We start from the raw sequence: 12,792 nt of genomic DNA, 5'->3' as shown, positions 1-12,792 counted from the left end.
GTTAGAAGCAGAGAAGTTTAGTGGCAAGGAATCTTGAGAGCCTAGCCCAGTTTGATCTTATAGAGCTTGCCAGTTAACAAACTGCTGTCCTCTTCAACCCAGCCTAGCGTCCTTTCCCTTAACACCACTGCCCTTTCTCAAGACAGATATCGATTGGATCCTTTGATTTCTGCACTGTTCTTTCTCCTCCATCGTATTACTGTCGGTGTGTATGAGTGACCTGGGGAAGCTAACCTTTGATGATACGTTCCAGAGCGTGGCCTGCCTGCTGGGTGGCTCTTTGAAACATTTTCCCTTGCTTCTCTGTTATCTTCCCAACGGCTGCCTGCACATCCTGTAAAGGCAAAGAGTCAGAATTGAAGCCTAATATCATTTTAGCACATGCAAAAGGGCTTGTTGCCACTGTGCTGGGGATGGACACCCCAGCAATCGATGCACCGGCCGTCAATTTATCGCGTCTGCTTAAATCGATCTCCGAGTGCTCTTCCCGTCCCAGTGCTCCACCCGGATGAGAGGAGTAGCCGGCGTTGAGGGGAGAGCAGCGCCCACCGACCTTACTGCACACAAGACACTGAGATCAGTATGTTGACTTCTGCTATGCTGTTTGTGTAGCTGAAGTCACGTAGATTAGATGGATGGCAGGAGTTACTGTAGGCCTGCCCAAAGATGGGTCAGAAGCCAATGATCACAGCCTGTTTGAGAGCAGCCTCCACTGCCCTGCCTCTCCCAGCCTTGTCACTAGCACTTGAAGCCAGCAGTATTAACAGTTACTGAAAGACAAGGTGTGTTCAGGCTGGAAGGTGCTAACAGTTCCATCTCTCTGAGACAAGGGCGCACAGGGTGCTCACCAGCCAGGTGTGAGAGGCATACGTGGAATGCAAGTACTTTCCCCTTCCTTAGTGTCCGGGGAATGGGATGAAAAGCAAGCCACATCCTGGAGCGCACGGCTGCTGCTCTCCTCGTCCTCCCCCCACGCGCCTGAAATGGTACCCTTGCTCTGAGAATGAGTTAACTTTGTTTGCCTTTGCTATCAGAAGATGCTGCCTCCTTACTGCTGTTCCAAAAACCTGCCTGAGCAGCAGGGAGCTCGCATGACATAGGAAAGATCAAGATTCTCTCCTTAACCAAATGGGAGTAGCGGGTCTACTCAGTACTTTGAATAGAGAACATTTTTCTCATAGGTAAGAGAAAGTAATGTGGAGGAATTCTCTCTCTTCTAAGAGCTTCTACTAACTTTCACATTGTAGTCCATACAGCATCTACCAAGGAGTAATGAAATCAGCTCTGTAGCTCGTGAGCCATTTTAATCTTTCCCTTTCTCTCTCTTCTCTCTCTCAAGTTAAATCAATTTAGTACCTTATATTAAAGTACTGATTCAACCCAATTGGTCTGTAAACCCTGTTTATTAAATTGTTGAACTTTTGACAGACCGTTTTGTAGACAGACCCTTACATATCCTCCTGGCACCTGCTTCAGTAGTCCAGCAATGGTGAAGATAGAAGGCTCAAATTTCAGCAGTCCTCTACCTTGTGAAGCTACTTACATCCAGTCAGAATGGGAATTTTTCACAACTCCTTTGCCCTGCCCCTTGGGCAATTCTTTATGTCTATGCCATGGGAAAGCAGGCCCAGAGTTAGTAGCATGGTACATGATCCTCTTGTTTGTTGTACTAGCGTGGGCTGTCTTTGGCTATATCTATGGCACCCTTTCCCCTTCCTATGTATTAAGTGTTGGGTTTTTTAGTTTGCATTTATCTGTTGTTCCCATTTCTGCACTTACTAACTCATTATAAAAGTTTAGAAACTGCTTCGGAGTAACCCACAAAGGTCAGAATCCGTCTTTGGGGCTCAGAACCTGACCCTGCTTCCATTTCAGTGGTGCAGATCCGAGCCACAGGCAGTATTTTGAGGAAACCCTCAGTGAGCTTTAGGAAAAAGTCTCATTCCCTTTTCACTTGCCCTAAGCCCTATGCCCAGTTTTGCGGCACGAATTCCTGCAGTGCATGAGCACCATGCAAGAGTTTCCACAATCACTACTCCGCTACTCCTGCCCAGGAATCCTATAATGCATGCTCAGGAGAGCTCAGCATGGGCACCAAAAGCTAGTTCCCCCAAATCACTGTCCAAAGTCAGGCCCAGAGCCAAGAATAACACATCTCCTGGCTGCTGATCGTGTACTTTTGCCATGAGGCCAGATGTGATCCGAGACAGAGCAATGGGCTGAAGATCTCCATTTCACACATTTTTGTGTGGCTTTGTTTTCCCGCTTTAGGTTGATGAAATATGCACAGTGGGTCACCTCTCCTGCATGGTGCCCAGGGATCTCCAGAGGCTTAGTAGACTAATGCAGACAAGTGGCAATGTGCTCAGTTACATGTCCACCTTCCCAGGAGCTGCCCCAGTGAAATGATGAAGTGGTGCCAGCCTCTACCCCCAAGCTGTTGGAAGACCAGATGTTCCTGGAGCTACCCAGTCAGGTTTCTCCATTAAAAGGAAACTGGCAGCTAGTTGGGAGCTGATCATGAGGATGATGTTGGAAAAAAATAAAGAGGTTTTTAAATCATCAGATGAGTTTTCCCCCATACAAATGCAGCCTCCTTAGGATCTAAGACAACTCTGTCCAGAGCTGAGCCTCAGCCAGCGCCAGCTACGAGGGACCCCGGACTGAGGGTTTGTTTATACCCAGGGGAGCCCTCATCGCTATGCACACAGTGTCCGCCTTCCCCCCATGACCCTCAGAGCAGCGATTCTAAAGGGCCTGCGGCTCCAGCTGCCATTGCTGGAACAATGGCGGCAGCAGGGCAGGGCCAGGAGCCCTGGCCCTTTTAGAATTGCTCGCCCCAGGGCAACCATCCCCTTTGACCGCTCATTTCCCTGTTGGTGCGCCTGTTTATCCCTTAAGGCCAGGAAGGCAGGACTGAATTCCCCTTCTCTCACCTCAGGAAAGTGTGACCTCTCTGAGGCCAGGTCCATATTGGGGAAGAAAGTCAATGCAAGGGATGCAACACCCGTTACAAGAATAGTGTAGCTGGAGTTGAAATACCTGAAGTCGAATTTCTGTGGCATCCCCATTGCGGGAGGTCGATGAAAGAAACTCCCATTGACTTCCCTTACTCCTCACAACCCTGGGGAGTACCGGGGGTGACATCAGCGGTCAATTTAGTGGGTTCTTACTAGACCCACTACATTGAACTCCGGAAGACAGAGCTCCAGAGCTTCAGTCTGCAGGGAAGTATAGACGAGGCCCTAGGCTCAGTTAGACATTTACTTGTAGAACAGTCCAGGGGAATCCCTGTGCAGCATAACCCTGAAGAGTGAATTCTCCTCCTCCCCCAGGACATGCTCTGTCCCCCAGGTGGTTCTGGGCAACCACTGACAGAGCAGGGCGGGAGAAGCCAGGTTCAGCGCACATCCATTGAAGAGAATCCTTCTTTCTCTCAGTCTATCACCTTTCACGTTGGCTCAATGTCACCTCTGTCAGCTCTAGCCACTGAGGCCACATGCTGAGGGTGGTCACCACAGTGTGATCCCCTGGGGAGAGCCAGGCACCATGCTGTCCTGGAGAAAAGGTTATGGCCCGAAAGAAGCTCTGCCATCATATGGAAGGAGCGAGGGGCTTTGTGCCTCTCCTCCCGTGCAAAACTCATGGGACTGTCAGACTAGATCTTGTAGCCTTCCCTGAAAGATGAGCCATCCACAACAGGTTATAAATACCCCTTTTATTGCTGCTGCAGGGGAAGGAACTCAGCAACACTGAGACCCAGTCCCTTTAAGCTTGGCTCAGCATCAAGTGACATGATGCCATCCTTCAGTCATTTCATCTTTCGCTCGCAACAGAGGGCCAGGTTCTACCATGACAAGGGACAGAGACAGCCTGGAGAGACAGATTCTGCCTCTAGTTTGCTGGATGTGGAGCGACCATTGGTAGCAGAACCAGTTTAGTCAGGGCCCCAAAATGCTCATGGCATAGGCATTGGACTGGACCCAAGAATAGTCAAAGGAAGTGGGAGGGTGGTCTGACAATATTAAAACAGGTGTGCATGATCCCCTCTGGTTACTGTGCTCTTCTCTCTCATGGATAGGAGGAGATCTTCCAACAACCTCCATCCCAGCAGAGAGTCCCAGTGGCCAGACAAGATGATTGCACTGAATTTGACACTCAAGCTATGTCTACACTGCAACGCTATTTCGGGATATCGGAGTATCCTGAGATAGCTATCCTGTGTCTTCACAGCAAGCTCATTATTTCGAGCTCGCTATTCCAATGTCCATGTTAACTTCATTCTATGAGGAGTTAGGCACGTTTCAGCATAGTGCTTTATTTTGAAATTTGGCACTGTGTGGATGAAATAACGAAATAAGCTATTGCGAAATAGCACTGAAATAAGATACGCAATTTGCGTAGCTCAAATTGCGTATCTTATTTCGAGTTACGGTGCTGTGTAGATGCACCCTCAGTGTCCTTCCTCCCCCCCACCACCACATCTGGCTCTCCAAAGGGCTTACAGGAGAAGCTGTCTTTCCGCAGAGGCACACCACTGACAGGTTTCAGGATACCAGTGATGAGGGTGTTGCCACCGCGGGCAACAGGCACGTCCCCAAAATGACCAGTTTTCCTTTTAACATCCCAGGTCAAGTAAAGCTGGCATACAAGCCAAGCAGAAGTCAGCAACATGATGTAAGATTCTGAGGTGAACCCCACAAATGAGGAAATAAAGTCAGGGCCAGTGTTCCCTGGAAGCCAGGCGCTTGTGCAGCCACTCAGGAGAGATGTAAATGCTGCCTAGCTGATTAGTAAAGCGCCCACAGCTCGGTTTGTGTCTCTCCTGACGGTGCACATTTGCACATGCACATAAGAAAATGTATTCCGCCCGTGGATGAAAAAAATCCGCACATGGATGGAAAAGATTAGAGGGGACATTTGTCATGACTTCCACTCCATCTTTAATTCTTCCTGGGGTGCTACATGAAGGAAACCCTAATCCCCATTGAAATCAGGAGGAGTTTTTTTCCTTTATTTCAAGGGGCCGGAATTTTACCCATGGCTGATAACATCCGACACTCAGATCTTTACTGTGTAGACAACACAGCACAGACTTATTTAGTTACGATAGCTATTAAGAGATGCGTATAGTGACACCCAGATGAGGGCTTCACTATACACATCTCTTAATAGCCAGATGTGATCAAGTTTCTGAGTCTCTGTGCCACACCCAACCCCCAGCATCTCCCTCGCGCCCTGTGTTTACTATCCGCATGTCCCTGTTAGGCCGGTTCTACTTGCTACCGTCACTTTTCCAGGCTGCACCTCGCTTATCTTTCTTACCCATTTGTCAATTTCCGGATTGCCATGTGAAACAATGGTATATTGTTGTTGTTTAATGTTTACATTACAGGAGAGGTTAGAAGCCTCATCCTTTTGTGCACAAAGTCGTCGGAAGACACAAGCTCTACTCTGAAGAGTGTCCACTCTTAAGGGTATGTCTACACTACCACCCTAGTTCGAACGAGGGTGATTAATGTAGTCATATGAACTTGCAAATGAAGCCCGGGATTTGAATTTCCCGGGCTTCATTTGCATGTTGCCGGGCGCCGCCATTTTTAAATGTCCGCTAGTGCGGACTCCGTGCCCGCAGCTACACACGGCACGAACTAGATAGTTCGGACTAGGTTTCCTATTCCGAACTATCTGTACGCCTCGCGGAATAGGAAGCCTAGTCCGAACTATCTAGTTCGTGCCGCGTGTAGCCGCGGGCACGGAGTCCGTACTAGTGGACATTTAAAAATGGCGGCGCCCGGCAACATGCAAATGAAGCCCGGGAAATTCAAATCCCGGGCTTCATTTGCAAGTTCGTATGACTACATTAACCACCCTAGTTCGAACTAGGGTGGTAGTGTAGACATACCCTAAAAGAGTTTTGGAGGAGAAGGACACAATTAAATAAAACCAAGTTTTACCTACATATATATACCAGCAGTGTTTTCTGATATTCATTGTAAGGTGCACACATGGCAATGCCTAACACTTCCCACTATGGCCCCTTTCTTCCACTGCTTCCGACTTTGCCAGACTTTAACCAGTCAGCCTGCCATTTGTACTCACACAGACTGATCTGTTGCCTGCTCACAAATTTCTGGGTTGAATGTGTCACTTCTAGAATGGGGTTGGCTGTTGGAGGGAAGACTTATAAGACCATCTTGTTTGCTTGGCAAGTTCTGATGGATCCTCTGTAAGAAAGAATTAGAAGGGCTACTGTTATGATATATGCATAATTCCTCAAAATGTGGATGCTTTTTCTTTTCTAGTGATTAGTGACATCGTGTTTGGAGATCCTGTCTTATACTGTATCATAGCAGCCACCATAAGAACAAGGAACAACCCATAGGGGCTGTACTAAGCAATGTCTTGTTTATTGTATTCAACAGTCTCGTACATGTCCAGTGCTATATCTCAAAGGGTATGAAACACTCTTAAAAACAACCAGTCACATGAGAATAGCCCATTTCCCGAGTCTCCAGCAGGGTTCCATGATGGTTTAAGATTTCAGCGTGCACCGTGCTGGGGCACAGTAGTGAACCAGGATCTAGTGAGTGTGGCCTGTAGCATATTTTAAATGGTTGAGGTTGAGACTCTTTATGAGACACATGACATAGGGCCCTGTTTACCAAATACTCCTCTTACACTTGCTGCTTCAGTCACTCCGAGTCTGCTAGTACATTAGAGAGAGAAGTCAGATGTATGTCTCACTTAGCACATAAAGTGACATTGGCCTGATTTGTATTTGCAATAAGGCTGCTTCATACTGCCATGTCAGGGCACAAGTTAAAATTGCACCCACTTTAAGGTTCAAACTTTTTCATCACCAGAACCATATAAAGGGGCCTTAGTGTTAACAGGAGTCAGGCTCATTCATTCTGAATTAATTCTCATTAATTCTGGTGGAACTGGGGCATTAATGTGCTAATAAGATGAGACTGTGACAGACCAGGTGCTATGTCTGTCAACTTGCAAATTCCATTTATTTTGTGAATGTCTGTTGTATTTCAACCTCTGTTTTGACTGTTACATTTAATGGAGTTGGAACATTCATGCGGTAGAAGGCATGTGACCTGCAGTGCTTAGACTGTGCCTAGAAAATGGTGACAGAACAATCCAGGACCATCAATGGCAATGATTTTTCCCTACCATAGCTGTGGGATTTCAGGCGGCAGGGCCACTGACTTGGAATGACCCTTTCCAGAAGTTTGGGGGGACTCAGTAGATGATTGGAGCAAGGAAAATGCCCTGCAAGGCCAAAGAAGAGCAAGGACAGAAAAGGTGTCAGGCTATTTTAGAAGCAACATGCTCCCTCAGCGAAAGGAGCTATCTTACCACCAGAAACAAAAGACCTGCCTGAAGGATGTTAAGTCAGGCAGGCCTTGTCCTCTCCCCTAAACTCAAAGACTCACAAAAGATCAGACCAAGGGTATTAAAATTCAAGAATGCAGTATATTTTATAGATCTGTAACTCTCCCACACTCTCTAAGAGTAAAGTGTGTGTGTGTGTGTGTGTGTGTTTTCTAAGAAGTTCCTTGGCTAAGCCTGTGTTTCCTGGATTTACTGAAGGGGTTAATGGAGAAAAACACAGTTTGTAAAGCTTGGTAAACTCTGTGATGAACATGACTACATAACTGGCAGCTCGAGAGGGCTGAGACATTGGTTCCAGGATGTTGGCCAATGGGCTGTGTCTACACTAGGAAACTATTTAAAAATAACTAAAATCGATTTAATAATTCTCGAAATAACAAAATCAAAATAGCGTGTCCTCACTTTGGAGAAGCTTCTAAATTAGTCCAAGGCAGGCTCCAGTAATGTGGATGCACTACCTCGACTTAGAGCCCCAAGAAGCACTTAGTAATTAGTTTGAATGACTCTGGGGAGTTATTTTGAAATAGCAGTACTGGAGTGTCCACACTACCGCTATTTTGAAATAGCTATTTCGAAACTAGCGTTATTCCCCGAGGAAAGCAAGAGTACAGATTTCAAAATAAGCAGCCCGTTATTTTGAAATAACGGGCTTGATAGTGTGGACATTCCATTTATTAATTCAACCTACAGGGGGTTATTTCGAAATAAAGCCCTAGTGTAGACCAGGGCCAAGAAGAGTCTGAGACACTGGGCTGTGTATCTAAGCACGTGCCTGATACCTAGAGCTAGGGACATCGACCAGTTACTCCCCAGACCTGGGGAGCTTAGCAGCACACTGGATTCAACAGTTGCCATCACAAAGAGAGATGGACTGAACCAGGTGGTAATAGGGGCTATATTAGGTTAGTTGAATTATATTTCTGTCTTTTCCTATGATGTATAAAGGGCCACGGAGTGAAAAGCCTAGAATTGTTTGTAATTTTTTTTTTGGTTGTGGTTAATTACACAACATTCTGAAACATGTCAAGTGCAGAAATAATTTCCTTCCCTCGCATCCAACTTTTCCTGCTGCTTTATTATGTCAAGATGTATGAATAAACCATGAGCTTGACAGGAGACTTTTTGCTGTGTCTGTCTTTAAATCATGTGTTTAATAAAAATAGTCTTGCTGGCTGATATGTGCTAAAAATGAGATTTTGAATGCACTTGGTATTCATTTAACTCTAATCCCAGTGAAGTCAGGGATAAAACTCTGATTCATTTCCATGGGAGCAAAGTTAGACCAGCATTGACTGCTTTTGAAAAATCTGACCTCAAAGTATTATAAAAATATTCATTTTGACAGATGTAAGAAGGGAAGGTTCTCATTAGACCTGGTTAAAAATGCCAATTCTTTCCCCCTTAAGTAAAGATAAGAAAACAAATCAACCTGAAAATTTGTGTGTCTCTCTAACAGCATATTAGGCACTATATATGTGTGTGAGCCAGTTACCATAGAATAGATTATTCAGAGTTAAAAGTTATATAGTCTCTGTGGTCCACTACCCATTTCAGAGGGCCAGTGATTAGGTAAGATAAGATTTCTGCTCTGTTTTTTAATCTAATGAGAGGTACAAGTGAGAGTGGAAAATATTAGTCTTTGTTCTTTAAAGAACAAAAAATGACAGGCACGAACAAAATCAATTTACAGCAGAGATGTAAAAGTGCAGCAGTTCTGAGAGTATTGGGCAAAGCAAAATCTCTGTCAACATAAATATGGGATAGGGTTTCAAGGCAACACTCCAAATTCACCCCTGGCATATTCACTGGGTGCCAAATAAAAACTGATATTCTCTTGAATGACAGCCCCGGATTTGCAAATTAAGCATGTTCTGGTCAGAAAGTGGATCACACACAGATTTCAGCTAATACCAGATGGATCTGTGCTAGAATGTGGATTTCTGAGCTATCGTCTTCTACTTTTTCTTGCAGATGAAGTGAAAGGTGCTGCAGGAACAGCCGTTGAGACTCCAGCCCTCTGTCTGTCCCCGCAAAGTAAGTAGAGCATGAGGAATAGCAGCCCAGGTTTCTCTGCACCACATTGCTGAGGTGCCCTGAACCTTTAGGAATCTTCTCCGGGGCAGCGGTTCTCAATCGTTCCAGATGGCTGTACCCTTTCCGGGAGTCTGATTTGTCTGGCAAGTCCCACGTTTCACCTTTCTTAAAAAGTACTTGCTTACAAAAACAGACCTTAAAATACAAAAGTCACAGCACATACCAATGGAAAATTGCTGACTTTCTCATTTTTACCATATAATTATAAAATTAAAAGATTGGAATATAAATGTTGAACTTACATTTCAGTGTATGGCAGAGGTGGGCGAAATATGGCCCACGGGCTGAATTCAGCCCACCAAAGCTTTGGTTCTGGCTTGCCACAATCCTCTGGGCTGCCAATGGCCTCAGCCTAGCGGCACCTTGGGCAGGCCCCTTGCCTGCCGTACCTCGCCTCGCATGCTGCTCTACGCAGCCGGCTGCTGCTGGTGCCAACTTGTGCATCTCTGCACAGTGTGCACCCCATGGGCAGAGCTCTGCACGCTGCTCCCATCCTCAGAACAATACTTGCAGCTCCCATTGGCCATAAACTGACCTATGAGAAGTGCCTGGGCCATGCTTGGTGTGAGCAGGTCATGGAGCCCCTCGCCATGGTATGTCGCACAGAGAGGCACATGTCCCTGGTCTGCACCTGGCACCCCACGCCCTTCCGCACCTCAGCTCCCTGCCCCAGGTCACAACCCAAACCCTCTGTACACACACATACACACCCTGATCCCCTGTCCCAAATTACAACTCCCTCCCAGACCCTGCACATCCCCCTCAGGTCAGAATCCTCTCCTGCATGCAACCCCCCTCCTAGACCCTGCACTCCAATCCCCTGCCCCAGGTCACAACCCCCTCCATCCAAATTCCCTCCCAGACCTAATACCCCCTCCTGCAGCCCAATACCCTCTCCTGAGCTCCTTTCTGCACCTCCTCCATAGAAAAGTGTTGCCCTTGACCACTTACCAAAATCTTGGAGTTGCCCCCCCCCATCAAAAATTATTGCCTTGTTATATGGCATAAAACAAAAAATAGTCTAGCAGCACCTAATTGTAGTTTGTACTGACTTGGCTAGCCGTTTTTACATTGTCTGTTGCAAAAGTAGGCAAATATTTCGATGAGGTGATGTACCCATTGGGGAACTCCAAGTACCCCATAGGTACACGTCCCCCTGGGTGAGAACCACTGCACTAGGAGACAGAGCATTATTCCCTTTCCAAGTGCACTCAGTCCTCTAACTTCCTACTGAGTCTGCTAACAAGGGCTTAGCTGGTACACTTCTGAAATGCTGGCTTCTGCCCACAAGAGAATAGAAGCCCGAGTGAAATTCTAGGCGTTTCTGTTTGAATTGTTCATTTAGCTTCCAGTGAACAGTTCAGTGGAAGACAAACAGGACCATTGTTCCAGGTGGCCAGACAGGTTTTGAGCAAGTTCAAAGGGAGCTTTTTAAATTGGACTTTCCCTTAGGGTGAAACCAGCTCCTTTCATAGCAATCACTGGCAGACTAGAAGGCATTAAATGCCACCACAAACTCAGGACTGATTTGTTCTGGTGCCCTGCAAGTGACTCATTACCAATCTGCCATTCCTCTAGTCTCCCTTTCATTGTGGCTTTCAGACAGTTTCAGTGTTTGCCACTGATGGGCAGCAGATGGTAAAGCTGAGGAGTGAAGTAAGGACTGGACATTCAACCTAATTTTCTGGCACAGTCAGAATAATCAGCTGATCACACTCTGCCACCACAGGACATCCAGGGACCCCTCCTCTATTTTCCAGCTGTTGTCCATGCCAGGGAGCTGGACCAGTATAAATACAGGCAGGCAGACCACCACCAACATACACACAGAGGGTGTTTTTACCAAGTTCTAATATTCTTTCCCTCTGTCTCCAGGTGCTCTACAATTGCCCGTGGGGTATTGGCACCCTTGGCTTTACAGGCAGTGGGAGTTAAAACAGTCTAACAAAAATACCCCTCCCAATTATTTCTAAACTAGCTCATCTGAAAATGGGCTACATGCAGATGATGTGGCAGAATGGGATAAAGGTTGTCTCCCTATCAGTTTGGGTACATTTGAATAACTCATTCTCTTGTAGCTTTGATGTTTGTGAATAATGCAGCCATCCCAAACTTGTGCTAGTAAGTCCTTGACAGCACACTACCCCACCATGTGCTGTATATGTCTCCCAGGGCTTACATTTAAATTGAAGCCAGGCAGGGAAGACAGGAGGCTTTTAAGTGTTCCTATTTCTCTTCTGTTTTTTCAAATGGGTTTGCATGAAGTGTTTCATGCTGGAATGACCGCTCCTGTTTGGAGAAGAAACAGGAATTGGATGGGTTCTGAGTACAGCTCCTGGGAGAAGGGTACTCCTGGACACAATGCTCCTGAGAGGAGAGAGGTGAGGGTTTAGCACTCCAGATCAGTGAGTTAAGTGTGCTGGTCCAGAAGTCTTGCTTGTTGCAAGGAACCTGGTGAAGCACACACGCTGCGTTTACGCTGGACGACCTTGGGCTAAATATGGGTTTGCTGTGTTCCATCCTGAATTAAAGAGGTGGGATAGATGTAAAATATCTAATTAGATATTCACAAACTGAGGCTTTTTATGACTATTGCATAAAGCAAACAATGAGGCACCCAAAGAACTTAGCGGCACCTCTCCTGATACTCGTTTCTGCTGAGTGTCTTTCATGGTGAGCTGAGTCGACAGGATTCATACTGAGCTCCTCCAGGACTTTCACAGCATGTGTTCCAGGGGTGAGTGAACTGTCACACTCTATAAAACTCCCTCTGGTGGAGTTTGCGCTAAGGAAAGCATAGGTCATGTTCCCACCAGAGGGGAGTATATAAGGCTACCTGTGTAGAGGAGAACAGAGAACCCAGCACAAAGCAGAGAGATGTAGCCGGCTGGCACCGTCTCCCAGCTGATATCCATTGGTGTATCTAGGTTTTTATACTGTTCTCATCACCCCAGTCGCAGTGTAGGGGGAACATTGCTCTCATTCTAAGGAGACTGAGTAACTAATTGATGGAGAGAAGGATGCAGAGAATCACATGGAGGCAGCTAGCCACAGTTTTCAAAAAGAGAGGCTTAAAGTTAGGCTCCTAGAATAAAATTCTCCAAGATTCTAACTGATTTGGGAGCCTGGGAGTTAGTTTCCTGAGCCAGTTAGATACTTTGGAAATTTTTGCCACCTAAGTTTTCAGAAGTGCTGAGCACCCAATGGGTATGTGCGCAGCCAGTGGCTCTGAGCCTCCAAGCCTAGATAGACTGAGGCTTGCACTAAAAATAGCTCTGTAGACAGCTCTTG

General features: G+C 46.4%; 1 protein-coding gene across 1 annotated transcript in view; it reads left to right on the top strand.

Annotated features, from left to right (window-relative positions):
- HEMK1 (HemK methyltransferase 1, mitochondrial release factors N(5)-glutamine) overlaps positions 1–9,707 on the top strand; it is a 67,552-nt gene extending 57,845 nt beyond the window's left edge. The window contains exon 10 of the mRNA XM_025187008.3: positions 9,379–9,707. Coding sequence (XP_025042793.1) covers positions 9,379–9,382 — 4 coding nt within the window. The 3' untranslated portion in view covers positions 9,383–9,707. The remainder of the gene's footprint in view (positions 1–9,378) is intronic.
- Positions 9,708–12,792: the final 3,085 nt, after the last annotated feature.

This window comes from Pelodiscus sinensis, chromosome 11 (assembly GCF_052426305.1).
Source record: "Pelodiscus sinensis isolate ZL-2025 chromosome 11, ASM5242630v1, whole genome shotgun sequence".
Classification (NCBI taxonomy): Eukaryota; Metazoa; Chordata; order Testudines; family Trionychidae; genus Pelodiscus; species Pelodiscus sinensis.
The sequence above is the reverse complement of the archived record's forward strand: the minus strand, read 5'-3'. Positions and strand labels throughout refer to the sequence as shown.